The sequence below is a fragment of the Strix uralensis genome, chromosome 4 (genome assembly GCF_047716275.1).
Source record: "Strix uralensis isolate ZFMK-TIS-50842 chromosome 4, bStrUra1, whole genome shotgun sequence".
NCBI lineage: Eukaryota > Metazoa > Chordata > Aves > Strigiformes > Strigidae > Strix > Strix uralensis.
The window spans coordinates 199,356-225,506 of record NC_133975.1 but is presented as its reverse complement, the minus strand read 5'-3'; the positions used below and the strand labels follow the sequence as shown (position 1 = coordinate 225,506).

Here is a 26,151-nt window from a genome sequence, read left to right as displayed (position 1 = left end):
AAAGTCACATCAGGCTTTCTGCTCTGCTTGCTGTGGAGCATATCTGCCCCAGAGGTCTCCCCGGAGCCTTCTCTTCTCCAGCTGAACCCCCCCCAACTCTCTCAGCCTGTCCTCACAGTGGGGGTGCTCCAGCCCCCCGAGCATCTTCGTGGCCTCCTCTGGACCTGCTCAAGCAGGCCTGTGTCCTCCTTATACTGGGGGCCCCAGAGCTGGACCCAGCACTCCAGGACACAGTACTCCACAAAAGCCACCAGCAACCCTCTATGAGCTTTGCTTCCAGCCTGGAACTGGCCTGTGGATCACCAGAAGAAAACAAGCATGCTGCTGCTGTGATGGCGATGGGAAGCTGCCCGTGAGCTCCATGCTGGAGTAGCACAGAGCACCATGGTGGAGAGGGGTTACCGGAACCGCACGTGCAATTCCCATGGCAGTGCAGCAGTGACAATACAACAACTTATGGGAAACACCGATGTGCTGTAGCTGTTGGTGTTTTCAGTGCTCACCCAAGGATGGATTAGGGACTTGGACTTAACGAAGGAAAAAAAAATTACACATTCCTTATAAATTTTCCCATGCATTATAATTGGCAGCTCCAGCTAGAACATTAGCTATTTCAGTGCTAAATCAATAAGATATAACTACAAGCCAAGTCCCTGTGTGAGACAGTCTTTATTTAGTGCAGCTCTGGCACAGACTTTTAGTATCAAATACAAGGACCACAATTTTTAGGGCTATACACCTGAGCCAGACGGTCCTTGGCTCTCAGTATGTAAGGTCCCTTTTACCTCGGGAAAGTGGCTATAAATTCACATACTCTTCAAGGCACGTTTTTGCTGCAGAATGGAAATGGATTATAGCATCAGCAGCCACAGGACATGGCAGCAATCTGTAAGTATTCTAAGCAAATGTCCCCTCTCAGCCTGAGACAACAGAAACTCCAGACAGCTTTCAGAGTCACCCAGAGCCCTTACTTGGGACTGTAAATGTGAGGGACCATGCCCATAGGGCAGGCCTGGGTAATCTTTAAGGCTGTGGGATTTAGGAACTCCCTGCAGAGGGGGAGAGAAAATTAAATACTTGGGGTGGTCCTGGGTGCAGTGGCATGGCTGAAGCCTCCGGACGGAAGGAGGAGATGGAGGTGTTCTCTCTCTGTGCCATAGTCACATAGCCACGTTTTAAACAGCACCTCCAAGCTGATGACATTGTCCTCTATGGTTTGCACATCGATGTCCATTCCCAGGATTGCCATGTCTGCAGGAAAAAAAAAGGTGAAAAAGCACAAATATGTTTAGCCACAGAAAAGAACGTTCTTTTGCATTTCCACTACACTATACCTCCTTAGTCCCTCAAGTGCTTTCACGTAAGTGCTTCAGAAGCTGTCACCATGCAAATCACAGCACAGCACTGTGATGGCACCACAGGCCACACCAACACCCTTCTCATCAATGCGGGGGGGTGGACTGGCTACTACTGTCTTCAGAGGACTAGCTGTGACTGACGCAAACCACCCTCTGCTGTGATCACCTCAGCACTGGCCTCAGAGACTCTTCTCACAATTTTAAACCATTTCCTCCTTTTCCCTAAGCAAGGGACACTGGATATGAAATGCTATGCTAATGGAGAATTTTGTAGTAGTGATGGAAAAGTACTACTCCTCATACAGAAGACAAATGTTACTTTGCAATATGGCCACAGGACTAAATTGCTAAACATCCTTAGTGTGTGTTTAAAGGAGCAGCTACTCACAAACCTGAGAAGAACAGAAGCAAAACCTGGCCTGGCCCTGACCAACACAGAGGGCATGTTTCAACACGTGACTGTTGAAGTGCTGCTTGGCAGCACAGCAACCCCACAGCAGAACATCCCTGCAAATACAACAGTAGTCAAAACTATCCAGCACTGTTACATTTGATTTCAAAGAAGCAAAATGCATAAAATGTAGAGACTTGTTAAAAAGAAAATAAAAGGAGAAAGTAAAATGTTTGCAAGAACACAGCAAGTATTTAAGCTACCATGTTGGAGGTGCAGAGCAAATGTATATGATCTAGCAACAACATTTAGGAGTGGAGAAATGTACACTTGACAGCAGAGTTAGGGAGGTCACAAACAAGATTAAACCCTTGCAAAAAAACCCAAAACCCCAAACGCCCCCAAATAATAACTCAAAGGTGAATCCAAATGAGAACCTAGCATAAAGTCTTACAGATTAAATAAATAAATAAACAGGTAAAAGTGGAAAAAAAATATTTGATGAACAGTTTGTGAAATGCATAGGACACGTAATATACCCATTTGTAAACACAGAAGGAACAAACAGCCTGGCAGCGTTAACAGGGTCACCAAACAGCTAGGATGTGAAACAGGTATTCTGTGAAGATGAATACATAGCAGAAATAGCCTTTTTTTCCCCAATGTGTTTATCAGGCCACATGGGGACCAAAATACAGTGCTATATCCATCTGCAACGAGACATCTTTTCTTTATGTGTTAGTATTTATAGTTTGCAAAAATGACATTATACATATGCTCCCACACTTAAAAAAAAGAGAAATGAATTAATCTCCCTTTACATGGCAAATAATCTAGGGCTAACGTAATGACTGTAATTCTTGAAACAGTCTGCAATTTGCAAATGCACTTTTTGTAGTATGGCCATCACAGCAGGACATACTTTCCAATCATCTCCACCTTCCAGCCTTGACAAAGGCCTCGAGATCATGCAGGTTGTGCCTCTACAGCAAAGGAGAATCAACTCCCACTTACGATGGGAGGTCCTTCACACGGTCCTTGCTGCTGAAAGTCTTTCCTTCTTAATGTCCCGTCTGACTGTCCTTGGCTGCAAGGACATTTCATGCCTTTTTTTTTTTTTTTTTTCAGTTCTTCCCAAATCTGTATGGTAAACTGATTATTCCCTTAGCTTTGTAGCAGCTTTTAAAAACATATCTTGAGACTGTTACCATACTTTACCCGAGTCGTCGCTGGTGCTCATGGGAACACGAGTTTCTCCCCCACGGAGCAATGCTGGAGGATGCTCTGGTGTAAGGGAATGTCCTGCTTCTCTCCGCAGGCTGCTCATCATGAGCAGAGCTACTGCCAATGTCCGTCGCTTGCCCTGAGGCTGAGTCTTGCTCTTATTTCCCTGAAGGCTGCACTAATGCACCTAGAGAGTGTGCTGGTTGTGTTTCAGCTGCCATGCACTCCCTACCTTTCTTTAGACTTCAGTTTCTCTCTGGGATATGCACTGAAGATGGCATTAACAGTTCAGAAGACAAATGCATGTCACTTACTTTGACAAACAGTTTATACACAGGTGACAAGGGGAATTACCTGTGTTTTGAGAGACAGTGTTTTGGGGCTGGCAAATGTTTTAGTCCTTTCCTCAGTAAGTATTTTCCTATTTGTTTATTTTCTCTTCTACATGGTATCCCACCACAAATGCCGCATGCACTGTATATTACACCACGATTCCTGCTCCAGTCTGCAGTCTGGCAATCCCTAATGTTTCATCATTAAAGAAACATTGCAGATTTAGTCTCTGTCCCACAGAGCTGCTTTGCAGTTTTGAAAAAACAATCCTTGTTGCTCATCACATGGTCTTTGTCTAGAAATGCACTCTCCCACGGAGGCTGCTCTTGTGAAGAAAACAGCAAGCATTTTCCACCCACGACAGGCTGTTCTTAGCACGTTCAAAGCTATTCTAAGACTTGCCATCTGCAGGGCTTCAAAATATTGGAGTCTTTTTTAGCTGCATTAACCTGGAAATGAGAGGGGATATCTTGATCCTGCCTCCCTTCTTCCAGTACCATAGGAAATTGTAACTGTATGTTGATTTTGGTTTTTTCCCCCCGCAATGGTAAACGAGAGAGGACATTTCCTGGGTGAGCTGAAAAATTAGGTACTTTCTCAGGATGCAGATTTTGCATCTCCACATCTTCTTGGGTTTGGAAAAAGCCATTTGTAGTCTAGTACTATGTGACAGTAAAACAGCACAGATAACGTTCATTACGGGCCCAGCAGGAACCCTTGCAGTGGATGAGGATCTCTGCAGTAGCTGCCGTATAAGCAAGGCAATGAGATGATCTGAGCCTGGAAGGTCCTACAGGCCCAACAGAAGATCCAAAAGAAGGAAGCAGGGCAATACCATATACTCCATAGGAGTCTAAGGAGAAAATGCAAGCTTCTCACTAAATTGTCCATAAGAGTGTCTTGAAATCATGGAATACAAGTCTGTTTTATCTGGCAAGATAATCAAGTGACATGTCTCACTGAAAGCCTGAGCCAAGTGTCGCAGCTGCCCTCCCTAATGGCTAAACCTCCAGTTTGTTGTCTGTGCCTTTCCTGGAGCAAGTGTTTGTCTTGAATACGATACTCAGCAGCATATTCAACACTATGTACTTTCTTCTTGCATAAATGGAAACTTCCAGCCTTGACCAGATATTTAACAAGCCCAGTTTAACAAGACTGTTTCTGTCTATCTAGCATCTGCCAAAGATGACGGCTTCATAGAGACAGGGAACAACTGCACAAACGTGCCCCAAACCCTGTTTTTTCCTCATATTCGTTAATTAGAATTTGTCTTATGTCCTTAAATTTAACTTCCAAAGTTCTTTAGAGGGTTGGGGCAGGAGGAGGGAGGAAAACTAAGTATTTAATTCCAATAGCTGTATCTCAATATAGGTTTGTTACTTACATAAATGGTCTGCAGATCTACAGGATTTCTTTAAAGACAAAAAGAGATAATAGACCCTATAGCACAGATCTGCAAGTTAAGTGAAAACAGGCTCACTTTTTCTTTTCCCAGGGTAGTGTGATCAGTTTCCTGATATCGAACAGTTTTGATGGAGGAATGGAATGAAGGTGAGGGATTTAGAACTGTTTGTTTCAATAACAATGGTTTATACAGTACACAAAATCACAATTTTAGTTGTTCCTGGAAATTCTGGCAACTCCTTTCATTCCAGTATGCCCTGAATACCAAGTCATAATTGTTAACCAAGTCTCAGCGCTTCCAAACATCCTTTTATCTAAAAAAGAAAAAAATAACCAAACTTGCATTTATTCCAGTGATCTTCTAAACATAGAGGATCACAGAAGGTCTAAACATAAACATGATTTATAAACATAGTTCCCAGCTCCTTAATTCTTAATTTAACTGTTTTCCTATGGTATGGCTTTTATATACAGGTATGTATGTCCAATAATCTCAGTTTTGTTATCAAATTCTTAAAACAACTGTGTTGTAAGTGTCAGAGAGCGTGGGATTGTTTTTCCCTATCGCACCATGACAGTAGTTCTCAAGCAATATAACATCTCTTGCTGTATCTGCTGAAACAATTTTGTTAGCTGTTGCAAGTGTCTTCAACGAAGCAGATTGTCTACTAAATGTTTTCAGTTCACGTAGTAAGCTGTTATGATACTTCTTCCACTTTGAAAGCAAGTTTTTGTGATGCTTTTCAAAGTGTCATTTAAGAGAAGTATGCTGTGCTATTAAAAAGTAATAAAGGCAAAGCTTTGTTTCCTAGTCAAACACTCCATGTTTCAGCATCAGCCGTTCTTGGAAATCCCACATCCTGCATGGGATTTCTAGGGAGTTTATTCTTTTTTCTGCCTTTTCGTAACATATTTAGTCTGTGCCATTTTGAAGGTCACTAAATTAATACAGTTTGGTTTAAATACACATGATGTTCACCACTACCTAACTCATACTGTAAACTTTTTTGCAAACTGTACTTAAAATCTCACTTTCGTGTCACCTTAAATAGAGTAACCACACCCAGTGAAAGAAATTACCGGCTTGTTTTTGAGGTTTGGAGAGGATAAAACTCAGCACCACTGTTGCATGCAGAAGAACTGCTTGACTGCCCTAATGTTATATCTGAGTACTTACCTGTTACTTCCTTTCAGGGAGTCTGCTAGTAACAAAACTTGGGTCCTTGGGTGAAAAGAAAAATAAATTCTAGTAATAATCAAGAGCTAAAGCTCTTCATTGTTAGAGTCAGCCCACATTTCTATGGGTTCCAAACTTGGCATTTGTGCTAATGGGTGGCTGTTGCTGGTCTGTAACAAGACTTCACCACCTTAAAACTAGGTATCTTTCTAAAGGTTCTGGATTCTCCAGAAACTGCGGGCTTGATTCAGAAATCTAATAAAACTGTACCCCCATGTTGTGAAGGGAATAAAATTAGGTCATATTCTTGAAGTCTGTTAGTATTTAAAAGACAAAACAAAAATTCCTTTACTCCTGTTGTATAATGGTCAAGGGAGTTATCTCCCAGAGGAAATATGACATGCAATCTGTTAAAAAGAAAAGATTAATGCATGCAAGTTAACTGGGAAAGAAAGGTGAAACACCAGGCAGACCGTTCTGGTCTATTCTACTAAGGTCCAGGTCAGTCATCCACCGATGGTGGATGTATTTATGGGTAAAGCCAGGAAAACAACATCTTCCTGTTCTCCTTGAAATCAGGAGTCGTGGATATTAAGTCAGGAGAGGAACAAAACCTTGATTTTACGTATGTTTTAACAGAAGGTTCTGGAGAAGCAGAATGTTGGGCTTAGGGAGTAACATGCAAGGATTACTGCAGTGAATGTCAGAAGTCAGATATGGAGGCACTCAGCGCCCCCCTTCATACCCAAGAAACATGCATACGAGAGAAAGGGGAGGGATGCCAGCAACAGCTGCCCCCTATTAACCATCCTGCCTGGCAGGAATGTTGTTTTGGAAGAAATACCCAGAATGGCTGGATAAAAAGTCAATGTGTGTTCTGGTCAGAAGGCGTCTTGAACGGGAGAGCTTCCTGATTTCGGGACCAGATTTAAACCATCCCTTCTGAAACTCTGGGACAGTGAGATGAAAGAACTTTGAGGAAGTTTTGCTAGCAGGACACTGCTAACCAATCCAATCAAAGCAGACATGAGGTCCAGCAGCCGGAACAGCACAAAGAGACAGAAGCCTACAATGGTACAAAGACTCTTCATGAAACCCAGTCAGAAAATATTTCCACTCTCATTGGCACACATGGAGGCTCTTAACTGTTAAGACCTCAGAAACAGGATGATGGGGCCAACCAAGAAAAGAGCTCAAACTCTAGCAATCTAACATTAAAGCCCGTGAGGAGGTCAGAAGAGATTTTGAGAGCAATTTACCAAAGACAAATAGGTTAAATTTTTTCAGGCTAATCAGATTCACAACATTTTAAGATCTCTGAGCTCTGTGGTAGAGCTATATAAAACAATAACAGAAAAAATAAATTGGAAGTTGTCATTTGCTTCCAATAAGCTGAGATGGAGAGGGTACAAAATGAATTTCTCAGGCACAGGATTTAAAAAGAGATGATTTTTCAATGTGCTACAAATATAAATGCAGGATGCAATGTCACAGCAATGCTCTAGATATTAAAAATGTAAGTAGGTTTGAGCAGCCACTAAACAAACTAATGGAAGAAACATCCACAGTGGGATGAACCTCATAATTAAGTGCTGCATCACAACACTTATTTTGCAGTGGGGGATGCGCTGCAGTTGAACACAGCATTAATTCATGCACTTCCTGCATGCTAGATCTTGCAACTTCAATGTTCTTTACTGTAATTTTTTCTAATACAATAATTTTGGGGTTTTTTTTCAGAATCAGAGGAAAGGAGCTCCAACAGGTAAAAAATCCTCTTCATAAATCAGTTGGGTTCCTTTTTCAAACTATTTGGACTACCTATTCTCCGGTGCTCCTCTTACAGACCAAATACATCATCTGAGTCTCTATAGAAGACTCAGAAAATTAGAATTTCGTCATCTGAAATTTCAGTGGCCTCTGTGTCCCCATTTATGTTTTCATGCCATTTATCGGGTGAAAGGGTTATACAATTTCACTTTTAGAAGCAATATGGTGGGGTTTTGCATGCTCTAAAGCAGTCTTGTCACCAAGAGGCACACAGCATCTCCTGTTCTGTGGTTTCTAGTTTTCCAAGGTTTCCCCGCAAGGTTCTGTGCAGCGCCAGCTTGATGCAAAGTCCTGACAATATTCCTCCTCCTCAATTGAGAAGCAGCATTTGCAGCCACACAAAATAGTGCCCTCTTTCCATATGGCCAGGATTGGTGCTTTTAAAGGATACCTCAGCCTTGGAGTTGTAGTCAACAATTCTTTCCACAATTTTGTAACTCGTGGGTTTGGTGCAGTTTTGGCATATTATATTAATTCTAAAGTAACATCAGAGTGACAGAACCTTGGTCCTCTTCCTTAGGACTCATTGTTCACAGTGTCAGAGGTAAGGGTGCTGCTCAGAAAGAGAAGGCACTCCCTTTCTCCAGCCAAGCAGTTTTACTCTGTCAGAGGCCTCTGTTTTCACAGGCGGAGTCCAAAATAACCAGCTACGTCTCACTGAGGGAGACTGACCCTTCAGGGCAGGAAGCTTTTAATGGGCAGTAAGAGGGTTGACTCAGCGTTTGATTTGTCTGCCACCAGATTAGTGGGATGCAGCGGGGAGAGCAGGCATCCATCTGTGGCAAGAGGCACCTAGTCAGTGCTGTGCTGCAGGTGGGGGAAAACCAGCGTAAACTCAGCAGAAATAACTGAGCAGATCTGAAAGTCAGGTAAAATGAAATACAGAAAAGAAAGTTGCAGTTGTAGCAGCATTGCAATGTACAGGCTTCTACCACTGAACTGCTGTGGTATTGGACTTTTGATGACTATCTGGCTGGTTTATTTAGAGTCGGCTCAGCACCTTTTGCTTTGAAACAAAAAGGCTCAAAACAGGAGCTAACAGGAATTTCTGTGTCTGAATTTCTCATTACCATATCTTAAATTCTCGCTGCTGAAAACTGTCAGATTAAGGGAGGAGCTCTTCAGAGATATGGCCAGGAAAAATAAAATTCAGGGTCTGGGGTGTACTCGCTCTTTCACTAATGAAGCATTTGGCCAGGTGTGTGAGGGGTGGGGCAAAAGGGAATCTGCAATCTGCCTAAACATTCCCAGCCCCTACTCTGCCAACTGACCAGAAATTCGCTGCTGCAACCAGAAAAGAAGAACAGCTAGAGACAGGTAAGGCAATAATGTCCAATGTTGCCTGTCACTCAGTAAAAACAACATGGTCATTGCTAGTAACAGGTCTTACACTAACTTTGCAAGGCATCAGGACTCAGGTTTTTAAACTTGTTATCAACTCGTTGTGAGAACTTGCTGTATGAATCACAGCTTGGTAACAGGTGTGTCTTGTTGATGTGGAATTTAAGTGTCAGCTGTAAAGGCTTTTGAAATGCAGACCTGGATGGGAAAACAGAGGCTGCAGGGCTATAAAGAACTCACTGAGGGGCAAGTACTGGTTACTGAAAAAGTACAATCTTAAGAAAAACTGCCCTAAGCGCAGAGAAAAGAAGCAGCAGCAAAGCAAGAATGGTATCAGTGACAAAAACCAGCTAATCAACAGGGTAAGTACCTGCCTTGGTCTAGGAAAGCAACTCTTGCCAGCATTGTGCAATATGTAGACTGGGGGAAAGGGCTAAAGGCTGAGAGTTGTCTAGAAACAAGACATCTTGTAAAAAGACAAGATTTTGAGTCAGTGAGAGGGAGGAGAGGGTTATCTCTATAGCATCACTGAGGCTGTAAATGGGCTGCCTACTTCTCCTTCCCTCTCTTCTGCCTGCTTCTCTCTCTGCTAACAACCTGCTTCAAGGACTCTGGTTGCCTCTGCTTGCACCAAGGACCTCTGGATCAGCCAGTCAGTTGCCCAGGGTGATGTTTAGCAGTATATGTATGTCTGAGAGTGTGTTACCCCCACAAACTCAATGCCTTTTTCTCTTGAAACCATCAGTAAAGCTGTATTGCACAGGAAGTCAATTTTAGGTAATACCAAGAAATGCAGTAATGCATAAAGTCTATATGCTAATTTTGCCCAAACATGATAAAGCCCCAGAGAAGTGCTCTGGTACAAACTTTTTGCTGTTCCTCCAGGGACAGTAGTTGCTGCTTACGTGACTGATGCTAAATGGCACAAAGCGGTGTATTTTTGGACTCGTGGTTGTGCTGCTGTCCATAGCCGTAACCTCCCCGATTCCCTGTCTCTCTCGCACTCACCACTGCTGCTGGGCTCTTCTGCTGGCATGCACTGTTCCACATCCTCGGGCTCTAGAAAGTCTCTCTTCAAAACCTCAATGACTTGTATTCTTCGCAGACTCACAAGGTCTACATCTTTTAACTTATTTTCCAGCTGCTTTGCCATTTCTTTGCTGGACTGGCTAGTCAAAATTGTGATCTGAAACACAAATCAGAGTGTGTGAGAGCTGTCTCTGCCCTAACCCTCTCTTGATAGCCTGGTCTGTTTGAATAGCACAGGTCCCACTACAGAGAAAGGATTTTGCTAAAATATCTAACCAAAAGTAGATTTAAAAGCATTTTTTTTGAGCTTTGGCTTATATATAAGCCAATATGAAATGGACTGAGAGGTTCACTGTAGGAACACCAACAGATTTTGTGCCACTGCTGGAAGAAGATGGAACAATTCACAACTTGTGTTCTGCGCTTTACACTTACGGTCAGTGAGTCTGTGTGTGTATAGGAGGGATTCCACCTGAGACTCTCTGAGGGATAGCACCACTTCCCATTACTGCATGAATTATAGTCAAGTAGACTAAATTTGGCCTTCTCACTTGAGGCTGAATGGGATTTTTTTTTTAAGAAGTATGTAGTCTATCCTGAAGATGTTTTTTAAGAGAGCAACAGTAGGTTTGATTCCCACCTCCTGGTTTTGATGTAATACTACGTAAGTGACTGCAGAGAGTTTATTCATCACTGACAATCAGCAACAGTTTCTAGAAACATGTCAGGCATGTTTGACACCAGCTTCTACCCTGAAACAGTAATTAGGGGAGAAAGTTTCAAGTTCTGACCCCGCTGATATTTAGTGATGGTGAAGTACTGAGTCGTCTCAGATCGGCTCATTGCTCCAAAGGACTATTTAATAACTCTAAATAAAGGGTAAGGTGTATTGTAGGTAAGGCTGCTAACAAATGTCCTGTAGGGAGCATCTGGGGAAACTTAACAGTAGACCTTCACAAATGAGTCCTACTACAAAGATATTAAACAATGACAACAGAAGTGATAGTTCAAGGGTTAGGGATTTTTTGGGGGGAGAGTGCAGGGGGCAGGCAGTATACTTTCTCCATCCAGATCTATCCTTAGTGTTTATCTATGAGATATTGGGAATGAGGTAGTAATTATGATTTCCTTTATGAACTGACAAAAGTAGATAACAGAACTGGTTTTGAGTTGGGAGAAGCAGAACCATCTAAAGATACTATTAGTTTTTTATACAGCTATAGATAGAGCACTTCCTACACTAGTACACCTTAATTTCAAGAAAACCTTTAGGTTATGTGATGGAAGCTCATCTGCACACCCACAAAGCAGAACAGACACAGTGACAGGCAGAAGAGCCCAAATAATGCCCTGTCCTGGCTACTGCCCTCAGCCCACCGGAAGCCCATTTCCCCAAGCTTAAAGGAGCACAGGGGCATGGTGCCAGACCAGGAAACCAAATTAGGGGCTTGGAGGAAGGGACACCCTCTGGGAGCCGCTGCCTGGACTGAACCCGGAGAGCCCTTGTCCAGGTATCAAACCCTGAGCACCTTTCTGACTGGGAGGGGGTTGCTGCCTGAAGGTGAGGGACACATTCTGGGATGCAGGGGAAGAGCAGTTTGGGATTGCACAAGGCTTGTGATGGAATGTTTAGGGGAGCAACCAAAAAGTGGGCAAAGGGATGGAGCTTGGTGATCTGAGAAGGAACAAGTGTGGGAAAATAGAGGGGTAAGGGGATAAAAAGAGCCAGTCCCGTGTGAACAGCCAGCTGGTCAGTATGCTTGCCTGGCCAGACCCTGCCCTGATCACCCCAGTCTGTCCCATCTTCTCAAGTTCCTTCCCAGCTCTGTCCTGGGTGAGGGCCCTCTCCTGTGTGTGGGGGGGGTCTCAGTGCAGCAGCTGGAGCCATACCACGGGCTGGAGGCCCCGTGTGTCTGTGGTGCAGCGGCTGGAACGAGTGAGTGTGTGATCGTTAGTGAAGATCAAAAGGGACCAACCAGTGAATAGGTGAAACGGCCTGGGAGCGAGGGGGTCTGTAAGGGTGAGACCGCAGGAGGAGCTGGCTATTGGAGGGACGAGGGGAGTCCTGGCCAGCTCTGTCTGTGTGTCTGCGCACGTGATGGTCTGCACCAGAAATTGGAACGGGGCTGCAGCCTTGGGGACTCGTATGTCCAGATGCCAGCAACTGGGGAGGCTGGGATCCAGCAGCAGCTACTGGGCAGACTGAGTGTCTGAGCCCAGCTGCTGGAGGGATCCTCACTGTACGTATGGAGAAAGGTGTGTGTGTGTACACATACATCTACATGTGTTCCTGCTCGTGGATCTCCACCCTGCTCAGCCAGAGAGGGGAGCAGGCTGAGGCCACTGCTGCAGTCTGTGTTTGTGTGCATGCTCTGAGTGTCTGTCTGTGACCCGTGTGACCATCCATGTATGTGTTACATACATGTGCTCTGTGTGCACCTGCCCCTGGGAATACAGGCTCAGCCTCACAACTGGTTGGGGCTGGGGGCATGAAGCTGCGGCAGCCTTGCTGATGTCAGATCAAGCCCGATTTCTCTAACAAAGTATACCTCTCTAAATGTACTTATCCCTAGTGTTTGCCTCCAAGTTACTGTGAAGGAAGAAATTATTACCGGTTCCTTTTAGGAACTAATGAAAATGGTGAACAGGGACTGTTCTTGAGCTGGGGGTAGCTGAACTGTCTAAGATGTAATTACCTTTTGCAGAGCTATAGAGAGAGCATTTGCTACTGATGCACCTTTATTTCACTAAAACCATGGTTGCATTACATCTGTAGGCTATCATCTTTAATTTACCCTTTTCACAACCTGAGTCACACTAGCACATGCTGGTTAGAGACCAGGAGAAATATTTTGCCACATACAAAAACTGAGGTAGCTACAGTGACTTCCCTTCACATTGCCAGAGTTTCTAGATATAATCCCTTAATGCCATTATACTTCCTAATCTGACAAAAAATGGGCTACTGGTGACTTGAAAAATGCTCTTCATGCTATCGCAGATTGGCCACATTTCCTGCTCTGTAGCTGCTGCTGAGACTTAGCTTTGCTGATGCTAGTGGTTTTTCCCCTCTGAAGTCTGGATCTCAAAACAGTAAGGATTTATCAATACTTTTAACAAATATTTGGGTTTTAAACAATTGCAGGTTGTAACAAAAGTCTCTCTCCTATGCTTACTGGTCAGCTCGGAATATTCTTGCCTCTCTGCAGTTTAACTGTTAGGAAAATGCACATTTGCCTAAAGACTACATCTGACTTGCACAAGTAAATTTCTAGTGGCACTCTTGTACTATAAATACACTAAAGAAACTGTACTTCTGATATACCTGTCACACCTCCTTAAGGGCTTGTGTTTCTGCTAGCTCATATGCAAGCATACTTCATCATCAGCTTCTGACATACTGTGTTTCTTCATCCTACTGCTGTTCAGTCCTGTCCTGTCCTTCCTGCCTCTTCCCACTGAGCTGCAGCAGGCATGTGCCTGGCTGCCTGCAGTGTGCCCTGTGGCTGCTGCAAAAGCAAAAAAAACCACTTCTTTCAGAAGAGGCTTCACAAAACAGAAATGATAACTTTCTCTGATGAGATGAGCCAGTGCAGCTCTGTGACAGGTCTGGGCTCTTGCTGGATGCCTTTTCTCCTCCGGCCCAGCTGTGCACACTCCTCTGCTAAGCACCTTCCTTCTGCTGCAGGATTTCACAGATAGTGATCTTACTTGTTCCCAGTTACTTACTCCTCAGTTGTTTACTGACTGTAATTACGTGCCTGTAATTTGCTGTTCCAGCCAGCATCATGGGCTACTTTTATCTCAGTAACAGGACCACTGAGATGTCAGTTTGGCAACTGGTCATTGATGCATGAGAATGACACACAAAGAATTAAATTTTGATGAGTAACAAACACTCCAGATAAGTTTTATGTTAAATTTTAACTGTAAAATACTGGAATCAACTGATTTATGAGGGCACTTAACTAAGACATGAAGCTCTTGAAACAGAAGGAAGAAATTGTATTGGTAAAACCTGACATTCATCCCATCAGAAAAACAGATGGAACTAGAGAGTTTCAAAAATTTGATAAAGTAGGGCTTATTTTCTCTTGTCCATGACTTATAGTTCAATGCAGAAGTATTTCTCCTAGTATGTTTTCTAATCATAGAATAGTTTGGGTTGGAAGGGACTTTAAAGGTATTCTAGTCCAACCCCCCTGCAATGATCAGGGACATCAACTAGATCAGGCTGCTCAGCCCTGTCCAACCTGACCCTGAATGTTTCCAGGGATGGGGCATCTACCACCTCTCTGGCCAGTCTGTGCCAGGGTGTTTCACTAGTGCTTTAAAGTATCATAGAAACAGAATTGCTATTTCTCTTCACAGTGGACTAAACAGCAAATGCTTGTGGGAGATGTTAAGTACTTGATTACCACACATGGTCTACCTGATACAGTTGAATTTAACAGGGTAAATGCCTACTTTAACTGGCTTAAGTTATCCAGGTTTCACTTCCAAGAAGGTATCTTTTTTTTTTTCCTTCTTCAAAAGATAACGTATCTGAGCAAAAACATTCAAATGCCTTCTGAGGAAAGGAAACACAAATAAAAATTCAACTTACTCTGCATAAAAAAAATGCTTATGACGAAAACAAAATTTCAATCACTGAAGTATCTGAAGCAGAAAGGTGCCTTTTTTAGAAAAATGCCCTTTTGTAAGGGTGAAACACCCTTCTGCCTTTCTGTGATCACCGGCTTTTATTTTTCAGCAAAGACCTGAGAATTGTAGGTGCTCTTCTGCTTACTTCCTGGCTCCTTAATGATCTGATGGTGTTGATTCACCCTATATGAAAGAGCAAGGCCACCTCTTAGATCCCATCTAGGTCTGTGAAACACCTTTTGTTTGGATTTGCAGACTGAATTTCATCCACAGGTTACATTTACCAAGCATGCAGAACAGGAAGAATTGCTAGCTTGGAGAGGAGTCCTTTGTCCTTGAAATTCTCCACAGAACAAAACTTTGCGCTAAAGTTTCCTCAAGATAGGCAAGTATGATATGTTGCCTTTTGGAAGCCCTCTCCAGTACCTGTGCTAAAATCATGTGTACTGTAACACTTCAGATCTCCTCATTCTTTGAATTCTCTCTCTAGTTTTATTTTGCATATTTGTCAAATGAAATAGGATCACTAAATTGTATCTACTAGTGTAGCCATTAAAAAGCTATTCTCGTTTTTTTTCCCCCTTTGCTTTATAAGGCATGCATTCTCTGAAGAAACATTTGAAGCCTGTCACAAAACAGCTCAAAGGGAAATAAGGCAGCAGAAATGGGGAATGAAATATAGTTAGCATGGAGCAACTCAGAGGGAAGATTAGAGCTGGCAAGTGTGACTGATGTCTGTGGTACTTGCTGTTGTATGGAAACCAGGAAAATTCAAAGTCTCCAGTGTGGACGTTATTTCGAATGTGGTGAAGGGAGGGGATTGTATGTTCAATGAGAGGCTTCTAAGGAGCTCCTCCCACCCGTTCCAGCAGACCCTCTGCAAGGGTTCTCTGATACTGGATGAGGTATTTTCTGGCAGTGATTCTCTATGCAGCAATTTAAATACAGCTTGCTGCATGAAGTTTCTGAAGAATGGCTACATCTCCTGGGTCATACAGTTCTTGTTCTCCCTAAGAAATCTTTCAAGTTAGAATCCATGCAGGTTTGAGTGGGTTTTTGTTTGCTTGTTGTTTGAGTGTTGTGGTTTTGCTGTTCTTTGGGGTTTTTAATACAAAAATCAACTACATCATTCTCTGGTTTGGGTATACTGGCATTAATCCTACAAATGTTGATCAGACTGCTGTTCTAGCTAGGCATGACAGCCAGCTCTACGTCTGCTCAGACTGCCCTGAGCATTTTTACAAAGAGTCACTCCTAGGGTTGTCTTTAGATGGGACGGAGTATACATATCCAGCACCTCTGCAGGGCCAACAATAGTGTAACAAGCCATGTGAACTCACTATTTTCTGGTACCAGGAAGAAAAACATTTGGTTACATATCAAAATTATCAACAAAGTCTATGTGGTCAGATTAATTCCAGTGGAGGACACCCAATTTTCCAGGCTGATCCAAGCAAATGCAAGCTGGTAAATTGTCAGAAGAGGAGGAATTAGTGTTGCATCTATGTACACTGTTCCTATGAGACAATGAAAGTAGATTGTAAAAATGGTGATCAACACTTCCAAACAAGCCTATCACTGCAGCAGGTGTCTTGCATCCCCTTGTAGCTTGTACAAATGTTTCTCATCAAGTACAAGGACATCTAGGATGTATCAGTTAGGTCAGTCTGTTCTTTAAACTGCTGGCAATGATTTAGTAAGGAACTTCTAATCAGGAGCTACTGTCCTTGAAGAACTACCACATCCTGAAATATGGAGGCTCATCAAAATGGTTTACTGTAAATCAGCTTAATTAGAGATTAGAGTGTCCTTTGGAGGCACTATCCCCATTATAATAGTAAAAATCACGCCCACTGCTCTGAGGTCCCCTGCCCAAATAAAGACCCTCACCCTTGGAGCTTGTGCAGAAAAAATAAAACTGAGATGAGGCATGCCGTTAACCAATGAGGGATAAAGTGATAAGAAACTAACCAATGGTCATTATAGTAAATGTGTATTTGTGTAGTCTGAAGTGTATAAACAACCTGAAGTCCTTCAGCGTGGTGTGCTCGCTTTGTGGAATTACCCCCTAGCACCCCTCTCTGTGCAGATATGAAATAAACGGGTGTCTCGGCTCTGGGTGTGAGATTGGCCTTTGCACACTGGGTAGCAAACCCTGTTTGAGGGACAGTTTTGACGACCTAGGAGGGTCTGTGCCGACAGCCTTGCCCAATGGTCTTGCTGTATCTGTCGGGGAGCAGCAGCCCAACTGGACTCCAGCGTGCACCGACCTTTTGATCGGGGACTCTGTCAGCTCCTCTCCTGCACTTGGGCAGCAAGTGACAACAGTGCAACGCCTCTATGAGATGGCGATAAAGGGACGCAAGGGAGGATTGCTGAGTAGGAACTCTTATTTCAGATTGATTGCTCTGCATAATTTGTTCCATCAGCTCATTTCCTTCTACAGGCAGGCGTGGGGGATGAGCAGCAGAGGGCTCTCTTCCCACAAAGCTGAGTGCATGAAGTTAAGGAAGTTCTTCCTAGGAAATAATTTCAGAATGGGTTCAGTTTCCTCCACCGAGATACCCCCTTGTACCCCTTTGGGATGCATCCTTAAACACTGGAATAAATTTGGACGGGATCACCTGACAAAAGAAAAATTACTAAGATATTGTCAACAATGGTGACCCATGTATAAGCCTGACCATGACAAAAGGTGGCCAGAGTATGGGACCTTGAAGTATAACACTATTTTACAACTGATGCTGTTCTGTAGAAGGATGGATAAGTGGGATGAAGTACCATATGTTTCATGTTGCAGAATAATCATGAAATAAGGAAAAAATGTGAATTGTTACATAATGATCCTAATGGTGTAAGGTCATTATGTAGCTGAAAGTGGGCAAGGAAAGAAAAAGCAGCAGTGTTGCTCAGCATGTGATATAGGGAAAGGGTTAACACATCCTTAAGGACTTAAAGGACCAGAATTACTGAATGACTCGAGCGTGTCCAGAGAAGGGCAACAAAGCTGGCAAAGGGTCTGGAGCACATGTCCTACGAGGAGCGGCTGAGGGAACTGGGGTTGTTTAGTCTGGAGAAGAGGAGGCTGAGGGGAGACCTCATGGCCCTCTACAACTCCCTAAAAGGAGGGTGCAGAAAGCTGGGGATGAGCCTCTTTAACCAAGTAATAAGTGAGAGGGCAAGAGGGAATGGCCTCAAGTTGCGCCAGGGAAGGTTTAGACTACATATTAGGAAGTATTTCTTTACAGAACGGGTAGTTAGGCGTTGGAATGGGCTGCCCAGGAAGGTGGTGGAGTCCCCATCCCTGGAGGTGTTCAAGAGGCGGGTTGACATAGCACTTAGGGATATGGTGTAGTTGGGAACTGTCAGTGCTAGGTTAACGGTTGGACTGGATGATCTTCAAGGTCCCTTCCAACCTAGATGATTCTGTGATTCTGCGATTCAGAGGAGCCAGATGATGTAGAGCGGTTGGTATCAGGGGTCAGGAAAGAGGAACCAGTGAGTGAAAGCAGTAGTGAGAAAAAGAGATCTTCCCAGAAGGAAGGGAGAGAGACTCTTAGTCCAGTCTCAGGAAGGATTAGAGGACAGCATCCAGGTATACAAGCATTCCTCTGACAAGCAGTTGGGGTGGAAGGAATGCCTGTGTTTGTACATGTACCTTTTACTATCTCAGATTTGTTGAACTGGAAACAGTCAATAGGATCATACTGCAAAAATCCAGAAAAAGATGTACTGGTTGTTGGAAACAATAATACTAATCCATAACCCTAATTGGGGAGCTCTTCAGGCAGTGTTAAATACTTTTTTTTTTAATAGTAGAAGAGAAGCCTTTGGCGTTAGGAAAGGCTAGAGAGGAAAATGAATGCTGTAAGGCTAATGACAACCCTGCCAGACACATGCCCAAGATGGATCCAGAATGGGATCCAAATATCAGTGCAGGGAAAAATACGCTTAAACAGTATCAGCAATTAATTTTGTATGGGGTCCAACACAGAGTTCCGAAACCTAAAAATCTGTCAAAGTTACATGAAGTAAGACAAGAAAGTGAAGAAAATCCATCAGCACCTTATGAAAGGTTTTGTGATGTTGCTAGACAATGGACAGATTTGAATCCGGAAGATGAGACGAACAGAAGAATGTTTAATATGTTATTCACTGGGAAATCTGCTTCAGATACCCGGCAAAAACTACAAAAGTAGATGGTGCTGGAGGAACGTTGATTTCACAGTTAACTGAAATAGCTTATACGGTTTGTAACACTCGAGATGATGTTGAGAAAAGAGAGACAAAAGGGGAAGCAGAAAGATAGAAAATTACAGGCTACCTTGCTGGCAGCAGCAATTACTAAGAGTTCAGTGAGAGGAAGGGGTAGAGGGTTCATAAGGGTGGTAGTGATGGCAGGGGAAGAGGCCATGCCAATAATCACGTCATCTGCAGGCTGTTAGGACAAAATCAGTGTGCTTATTGTAAGGAAGAAGGGCACTGGAAAAATGAGTGTCCAAGATTACAAAAAGGACAATGGGCCAAGGGGGGCTGGCACCTGAGGCAGACCTGATCATGCTAGGAGCCTCAGATTCAGACAGGGACCGGGGGAAAATATTAAAATTTCTCCGGTTAACCCCCTGGTTCCAGTTAAGCTGTGGAATGAAACTATTGATTTTCTAGCAGATAGTGGGACAACCCATTCAGCAGTAATTAGTTGTAAGTGACCTTTAAGTAAAACACATATGCCAATTGTTGGGGTCATGGGAAAGCAAGTTTTAAGGCCATTTTTAAAACCTATGGAATGTACAATTGGTGGTACTACATTAACTCCTAAATTTCTGTACATGCCAGAGTGCTCCCTCCCATTGTTGGGACAAGATCTATTATGTAAATTGAAAGTACAACTATTGTTTTCTGATGAGTCTATTCAGCTACGTGTGTCTGAGAAGACAGTGTGGAAAGTTCAATTGTCTACTGACTGAAAAGAAACAGGGGGAGACCAGGATCTCAGAAGAAATTTTGGATGCTGTAATCCCCCTGGTATGGGCCTCCAAGAAACCTGGATGAGCAAAGAAAGCTACTCCAGTAAAGGTGGAATTAAAATTGGGATCACAGCCTGTGAGGAAAAAGCAGTATCCAATGAAATTAGAGGCTTGAGTGGGCTTAGAACCACTAATTAATACCTTTGTGCAAGATGGCTTACTACGGGAACGTCAGTCTAACACCCCTGTTCTACTGGTAAGGAAACCTCAAACTCAAGAATACAGACTGGTATAAAATTTAAGAGAAATTAACAAGATCACTGTAGATGTTCATCCTGTAGTGTCTAATCCCTATACTCTAGTGCCTACAATACCTGAAAATAGCATATATTTTACAGTGCTAGACCTAAAAGATGCTTTCTTTTGCATTCCCCCGGAGGAGGAGAGCCAGAAAATTTTTCCCTTTGAATGGCAGAGTCCCACTACTGGTAGGAAAGTACAACCCTGCTGGACTGTGCTGCCCCAGGGATTCAAGAATAGCCTGACCCTGTTCGGTAATGTACTTGCCAAAGAATTGGAAGTATGGCAAGATGGGAGTGGCTTCATGGTGAATGGAAGGCTGGATACCATGGTAACCCCACAAAAAGAGACTGAAGCGCAAGCATTGCAAGCATTGCCACCCAACGCTTCCCTTCAAAGGCAGAAATTAGAGCTCTAACTTGAGCCTTGGAGTTACCTAAGGGTAAAAAGGTACCTAAAGCAGAGATCACCTTTGCCTTTAGATGCTCCAGTACATGGCTTCCAGCCAGGCCACAGAGTCTATATCTGGACTTGGAAGGATGAGCCCTTAAAGAACGGTGGAAAGCACCTTACCAGGTACTGGTGGTTACCTATGCCACTGTTAACACAGAGGGACAGACTCTTGGATTCAGTGCACCAGAGTAAAGGAGGCTCCAAAGGAAGAATGGATTTCTGAGGAAATCCAACCTTTGAAGCTGAAGATTTTGAGAATCCAATGAACTGCAGCTGGGAATCCATTAAGTCATATTCTGATTTAGATTGTATTCAAAGATTGATTTCTTTGTTTTGTGTTACTCATAATATTGATTCCTTTTGTGAAATATAGGCTTAGAAATGTCTATCAAGAACAAAGTAAGATTAGTTTGGGTGATATAGTATTGTATGCTAATTTTTCTGACTCGATAGGAACCAGGAAATCCATGGGATCAGAACTTACATTTGAATCCGATTCAGAGAATCTTACAGTTGCAAACTGATCTGATTGCTGGGTTTGTACTAATTTTCCAGAACATGGCCAAAAGGGGATTCCTTTAATGGGAATACCCATTCCTGCAAATATGTCATGGCAAAAAACTGTGGAGTAATACTTCTTTTAAAGCAGATTCTTCAGAATATTGGGAATGGGGAGTAGAAAACCCACCTCTACATATGAGAGTTATGAATTATGTTTTCAAAGATGTTCCCCCCTGAAAGGGACAGAGAGGATAAATTGCTTGTTGAAAAACAGCACTTTTGTGGGAAATGACACTAGCTGTAATTGTACAATAACAATAGGGAAAAGAGGAAATGTCAGCTTGCCCAATACTGTCTGGCCAGTTCCTGAAGGTAAGGGATGGTACTGGATATGTGACACATGAGCCTGAAAAGTTCTACCAGGGAACCAGGCAGGAATCTGCACTTTAGGTGCAATTGTTCCAAATATAACAATCATGGACAAATTTAGTGGAGATAACCAAATTTGACTAAGATCACTCCTAGAGAGACACAAAAGACCCAATCCTCTTACAGAATGACCAACAGCTTGTCATTCTTTTGCCAGATGGTTTTACCATTGTTAGGATTCAGTGAATTGGAAAAAGCCATAGCAAATATTTCGGCTGCAGTTGAGAAAATTGGGAATGAGACCTACGCTGCTATAAAGGCCCTACAGGAAGAAGTGTCTGAATTAACTAAAATTGCTTTACAAAATAGGATGGCTCTTGATATGATACTGACCTCTCAAGGAGGAGTAAGCACAAATATGAGCTGCTGTGTATATGCAGATTGAAGTGGAAGGATTTCCACTGATTTAAATGAAATTTGGAAAAAGACTAAAATGCTTCATGAGATACAAAAGGATAACACCTCTTAAGGATTTGAAGAAACATTCAAATGATTAATTTCCTCGTTCCCCCATTTGAGTCTATGGGTAAAGAAACTCTTAGGAATTTTAGTTACAATAATAATTGTCTTTGTATGCCTTTGTGTACTCATCCAATGTACATGCAGATGCTGCTCATGTATGGGTAAACAAACTGTGGAAAAGATGAGACCTATCTAGGTGAATTTAAGTTCTCTAGATAGTCTCAAAGAGGGGAACCGTAGCCCGTAAAACTGTTTCTCATCAAGTACAAGGACATCTAGGATGTATCAGTTAGGTCAGTCTGTTCTTTAAACTGCTGGCAATGATTTAGTAAGGAACTTCTAATCAGGAGCTACTGTCCTTGAAGAACTACCACATCCTGAAATATGGAGGCTCATCAAAATGGTTTACTGTAAATCAGCTTAATTAGAGATTAGAGTGTCCTTTGGAGGCACTATCCCCATTATAATAGTAAAAATCACGCCCACTGCTCTGAGGTCCCCTGCCCAAATAAAGACCCTCACCCTTGGAGCTTGTGCAGAAAAAATAAAACTGAGATGAGGCATGCTGTTAACCAATGAGGGATAAAGTGATAAGAAACTAACCAATGGTCATTATAGTAAATGTGTATTTGTGTAGTCTGAAGTGTATAAACAACCTGAAGTCCTTCAGCGTGGTGTGCTCGCTTTGTGGAATTACCCCCTAGCACCCCTCTCTGTGCAGATATGAAATAAACGGGTGTCTCGGCTCTGGGTGTGAGATTGGCCTTTGCACACTGGGTAGCAAACCCTGTTTGAGGGACAACACACTTGTAATGAAAAGTATAATATATTTGCATACTCTAAAAGAACAAGGATCACTTAGTGGAGTATAAGCTCCCCATATTCATGGATAATTTTGAATGTAGTTATCTCATTCCTTCAACTATACTAGAAGATGTCCTGGATTTTGTTGTGTGTCAAAAAAGGTCTTATCTTTAAGTGTACTCCATCTGTTCCTGGCTTTACAGTTAAAGCACACATCACATTTGAAATGGTTGGGAAAAATGCCTCAAGCCCCTAAGAAAACACAGAGAAGTAGTGAAATCAGGAGAAAGGCTTCCTGGATAGACACTAGAAGTGAGCCTTAATTACAGCTGGGGGAGTCTGCCTAATCACAGTATGACTCTGGAAGGGTTTAAGGATCTAAACAAAGTAGAAGGACTGGGGAAATTTCACTCATGAGAGTCTGAATTCCTTTTTAGGTCTGACAAAGCTCCAAAACCAGGTGGACCCTGAGCCTGTGAAGTCTGAAATGAAAGACAGTTTGGAGCTGATGTTTCCTCATGTCCAGAAGATAACATGACTGCTGAGTCCTTCCCCTCTTGGTAAGTGCCTGTCCTTTCACATCAGTTGATACTACTTCTAAAAACCCACTTATTCCTGTGAACCTTGCTCTGCTTCCTATATTTGCACATATGTTCTCATGTGTTAGCAGCTTCCCTCCCACTTATGCAAGCATACACACCCAGCTGAGAAGACAGTCACTAGCATGCACCAAAATCTATTAGATCCTGTCCCAGGACTGCTGTACATATAGTTTTCCCTAGATATGACCCCTTTTCTCCTGGAATATGCCCAGAGGGATTTGAGGACTTGATATATTCATGCAGGATTTCTGGACATTAGATCTCTGAGACAGCTAGATTGCTGAATACCTAAAATTTTCTGACATGTTCACTGTAAATAGGGTCATGTCAGAGCCACTGCTCAAGCTAAACAGTGACAACACACCTCTGCAATTGGCTCAGGAAGCACTGGACAGACCTGCTGTGTGCATGTTCATTCCCACTGAGAATCCTGGGAAACAAGACACCAGTATGTATGCGTACTGAAATCCCAGACAAACATCAGGTTGTCCTACCACACTAATTCATGTCACTAACCTGTCCAACAAGACTTATTTAGCTAAGGCCCTGTTCTTTCTACTTTCTCCAGGCAAATCATCAATAGCCAGTCTGAAAACTTCACAAAGCCTAAGCAGAAAGGAAACGTTTGCATGTGGTGTTTCAAAACACTTTACTCTCCCTTCCCAGGGCCCTCCTCCTAGAAGGAAGTTTGGGAACCACTGTGGCTTGGGATATAGAATAACACATAGCCTAGAGCTGGGATGAACAGAAATACCTTTCATGATGCAGGAATACTTATTTAGCTGTAGAATTTGCTTTTAGGCTGTCTTTTATGAAATTTTCTAAACTATGTGAGTGTAGGTGGAACATGAGAGATACATTTATAAAACATGATTCATGAAGTGGTAAGTGAGAGAGAGTGCTCTTAGTGCATCAGCAGCTGCACCTTATTAAGGGCCTTGTAAAGTGCAAGGAGTGGGGACAAAGTCCTAGTGCATCAGGATTACAGCAGGCACGGTTCTCCCCTAATTCTCTGGGGCATGGGCAAAGCAATTGGATTGCCCCATTCTTTCTGTGTCTGTCATAAAGGCCTAAGAGACTACCCTTTTTCCATTCACCCAGTGTAGGGATGCCTGCCAAGAACAGACATGATGCTTCCTGAATTTCAGGGGCCGTCTGCTGTTCAGAGCTTAAAATGGTCTTTTTAGACTTTTCAGTTATTTCATGCAGCCATTGCCAATGATGTAAGGGACTCCTATGACAATTCGCAGAGTAGGAGCCCTGTGGAACTCTCAAGCTGCCACTGAGAAAAGAAAAATGCTAGTTATAAACAAACCCTCTTGTTATTCAAATACTGTATTTTCTTTTTACTCTGAAAACTGATTTGAAGAGGAGTGTGCCAAGACAATGAACATTCTGCAGGCTTTTCCTGTCCTTTGCAACTATACCAACTAATCTCAAGATGATATGCGTTTCTTCTGTCTGTCTGATCTCACTTCCAATGAGTGGTGGACGTGCTTTCAAGCACAATGAGGACCTTTGTACAAACATCCTATTGTATCAGTGAAAGTTCCAGACACTATAACCACAGAATGTAACTGTAGGCTGAAAGGAAAATCAAGTCCATAAGTCCTGTGAATGTCTTTGCATTGGACACAGTTCTGTGAAAGTAATCAAAATAAAGCTGAAAAAACATCCAATCTTAAATGCCTGTAAATTAAATTAACTTTTCTATAAAGTAAATCAGTCTCCAAAAGCAGCTCAAACCTGAATCCGTCTAGTTTCCATGAGCATTCAGAGATTGCCACATGGGTTTTTTTGGAAGGCTTCTTTTCTTAATTACTCTCTCACTTCCATGGACCTTAGATGCCACACAGACTATCATCTTAATGTGTTACAAGTGGCGAGTCTGGTGGATGGCTCCCACTACTTTCCCAACATTTTCTTACCTCAACAGAACTATTTGTTGAGCCTCCTGCTGCTGTGTGTCTGCTGTATTGTTTGAACTGTTGCAATCCATCTTGCACAGCCTGTACCACTCCATTTCCCCTCTGTGGGAAACAGCCTTCTCTTGGTAGCGAACGGAGCTCCGAAATGCAGGCTTGAATTCGTGCAAAGTTTTCTTTCACTTGCTGCAAAACAGTATTCAATGAAATTGAAAGACTGGAAATGTCAAACTGATAATATGAAATATTTTTCCATAGTGTAGAAGAAGGCTTTTGAATTCACAGCACTGAGATAAGACCAGGGGCAGGAACCAAGTTATAAAGCAGTGAACAGTGATGTGAATCAAAACCAGCTGATTGTTACACTTGTAACAACACCCACGATCACCTCTCAAGCTTTAGTTGTCTACCTGCTGCTAGCTAAAATGTAGTAGTTCAGCATGCCCCTCTCCTCTGGCCCTGCGTAACACAGAGGTGCAGAACTTGAGATGTAAATGGGAGCGCTGAGGCGGTCTGATGTCACCCCTGACATCCTTACTTGTCGAGCTGTGGACCTCTGGAACCTGTGTTCAGGAGGGTCTTCAGTCAGACAGCGGCAACAGGTTCAAAAAGGGGTTCCACAAACTCATGGGTAACAGGTCCAGAAGCAGATACCAAGAGGATAGCCTCAAATGTACCCTCGATCATTCTTAATACAACAGCTGTGGAACTAGGGGAGTGTGAATTGCAGTGACTGGGCTGGGGCACTCCCCCAGAAGAGCCTTTCCTTTTGAGACTGAGCTGATAGACTGTTGGTCTGACTGCTGGACTGGCGTTTCTTATGCTCTTATACTGCTCTTTTAGGACATTCACCACAGTAATTATCAAAAAAGCAAACACTGATGGAAGGTCTGTGGACCCTCCTGCCTCAAAGATGAGCTACCAGAGCAAGTGTTAGAAAGAAAAAATTATTATATAGCTGTCATTTGCAAAAATGT

General features: G+C 42.9%; 1 protein-coding gene across 3 annotated transcripts in view; it reads right to left on the bottom strand.

The window, feature by feature from the left end:
- The window catches only part of M1AP (meiosis 1 associated protein), a 45,297-nt gene that overhangs the window by 4,992 nt on the left and 14,154 nt on the right, over positions 1 to 26,151 (bottom strand). For all 3 annotated transcript variants that reach the window (XM_074865270.1, XM_074865271.1, XM_074865272.1), the window contains exons 3-5: positions 25,178 to 25,360; positions 10,067 to 10,244; positions 1,078 to 1,251 (exon numbers count right to left, since the gene is read on the bottom strand). In XM_074865270.1, coding sequence (XP_074721371.1) covers positions 1,078 to 1,251; positions 10,067 to 10,244; positions 25,178 to 25,360 — 535 coding nt within the window. The remainder of the gene's footprint in view (positions 1 to 1,077; positions 1,252 to 10,066; positions 10,245 to 25,177; positions 25,361 to 26,151) is intronic.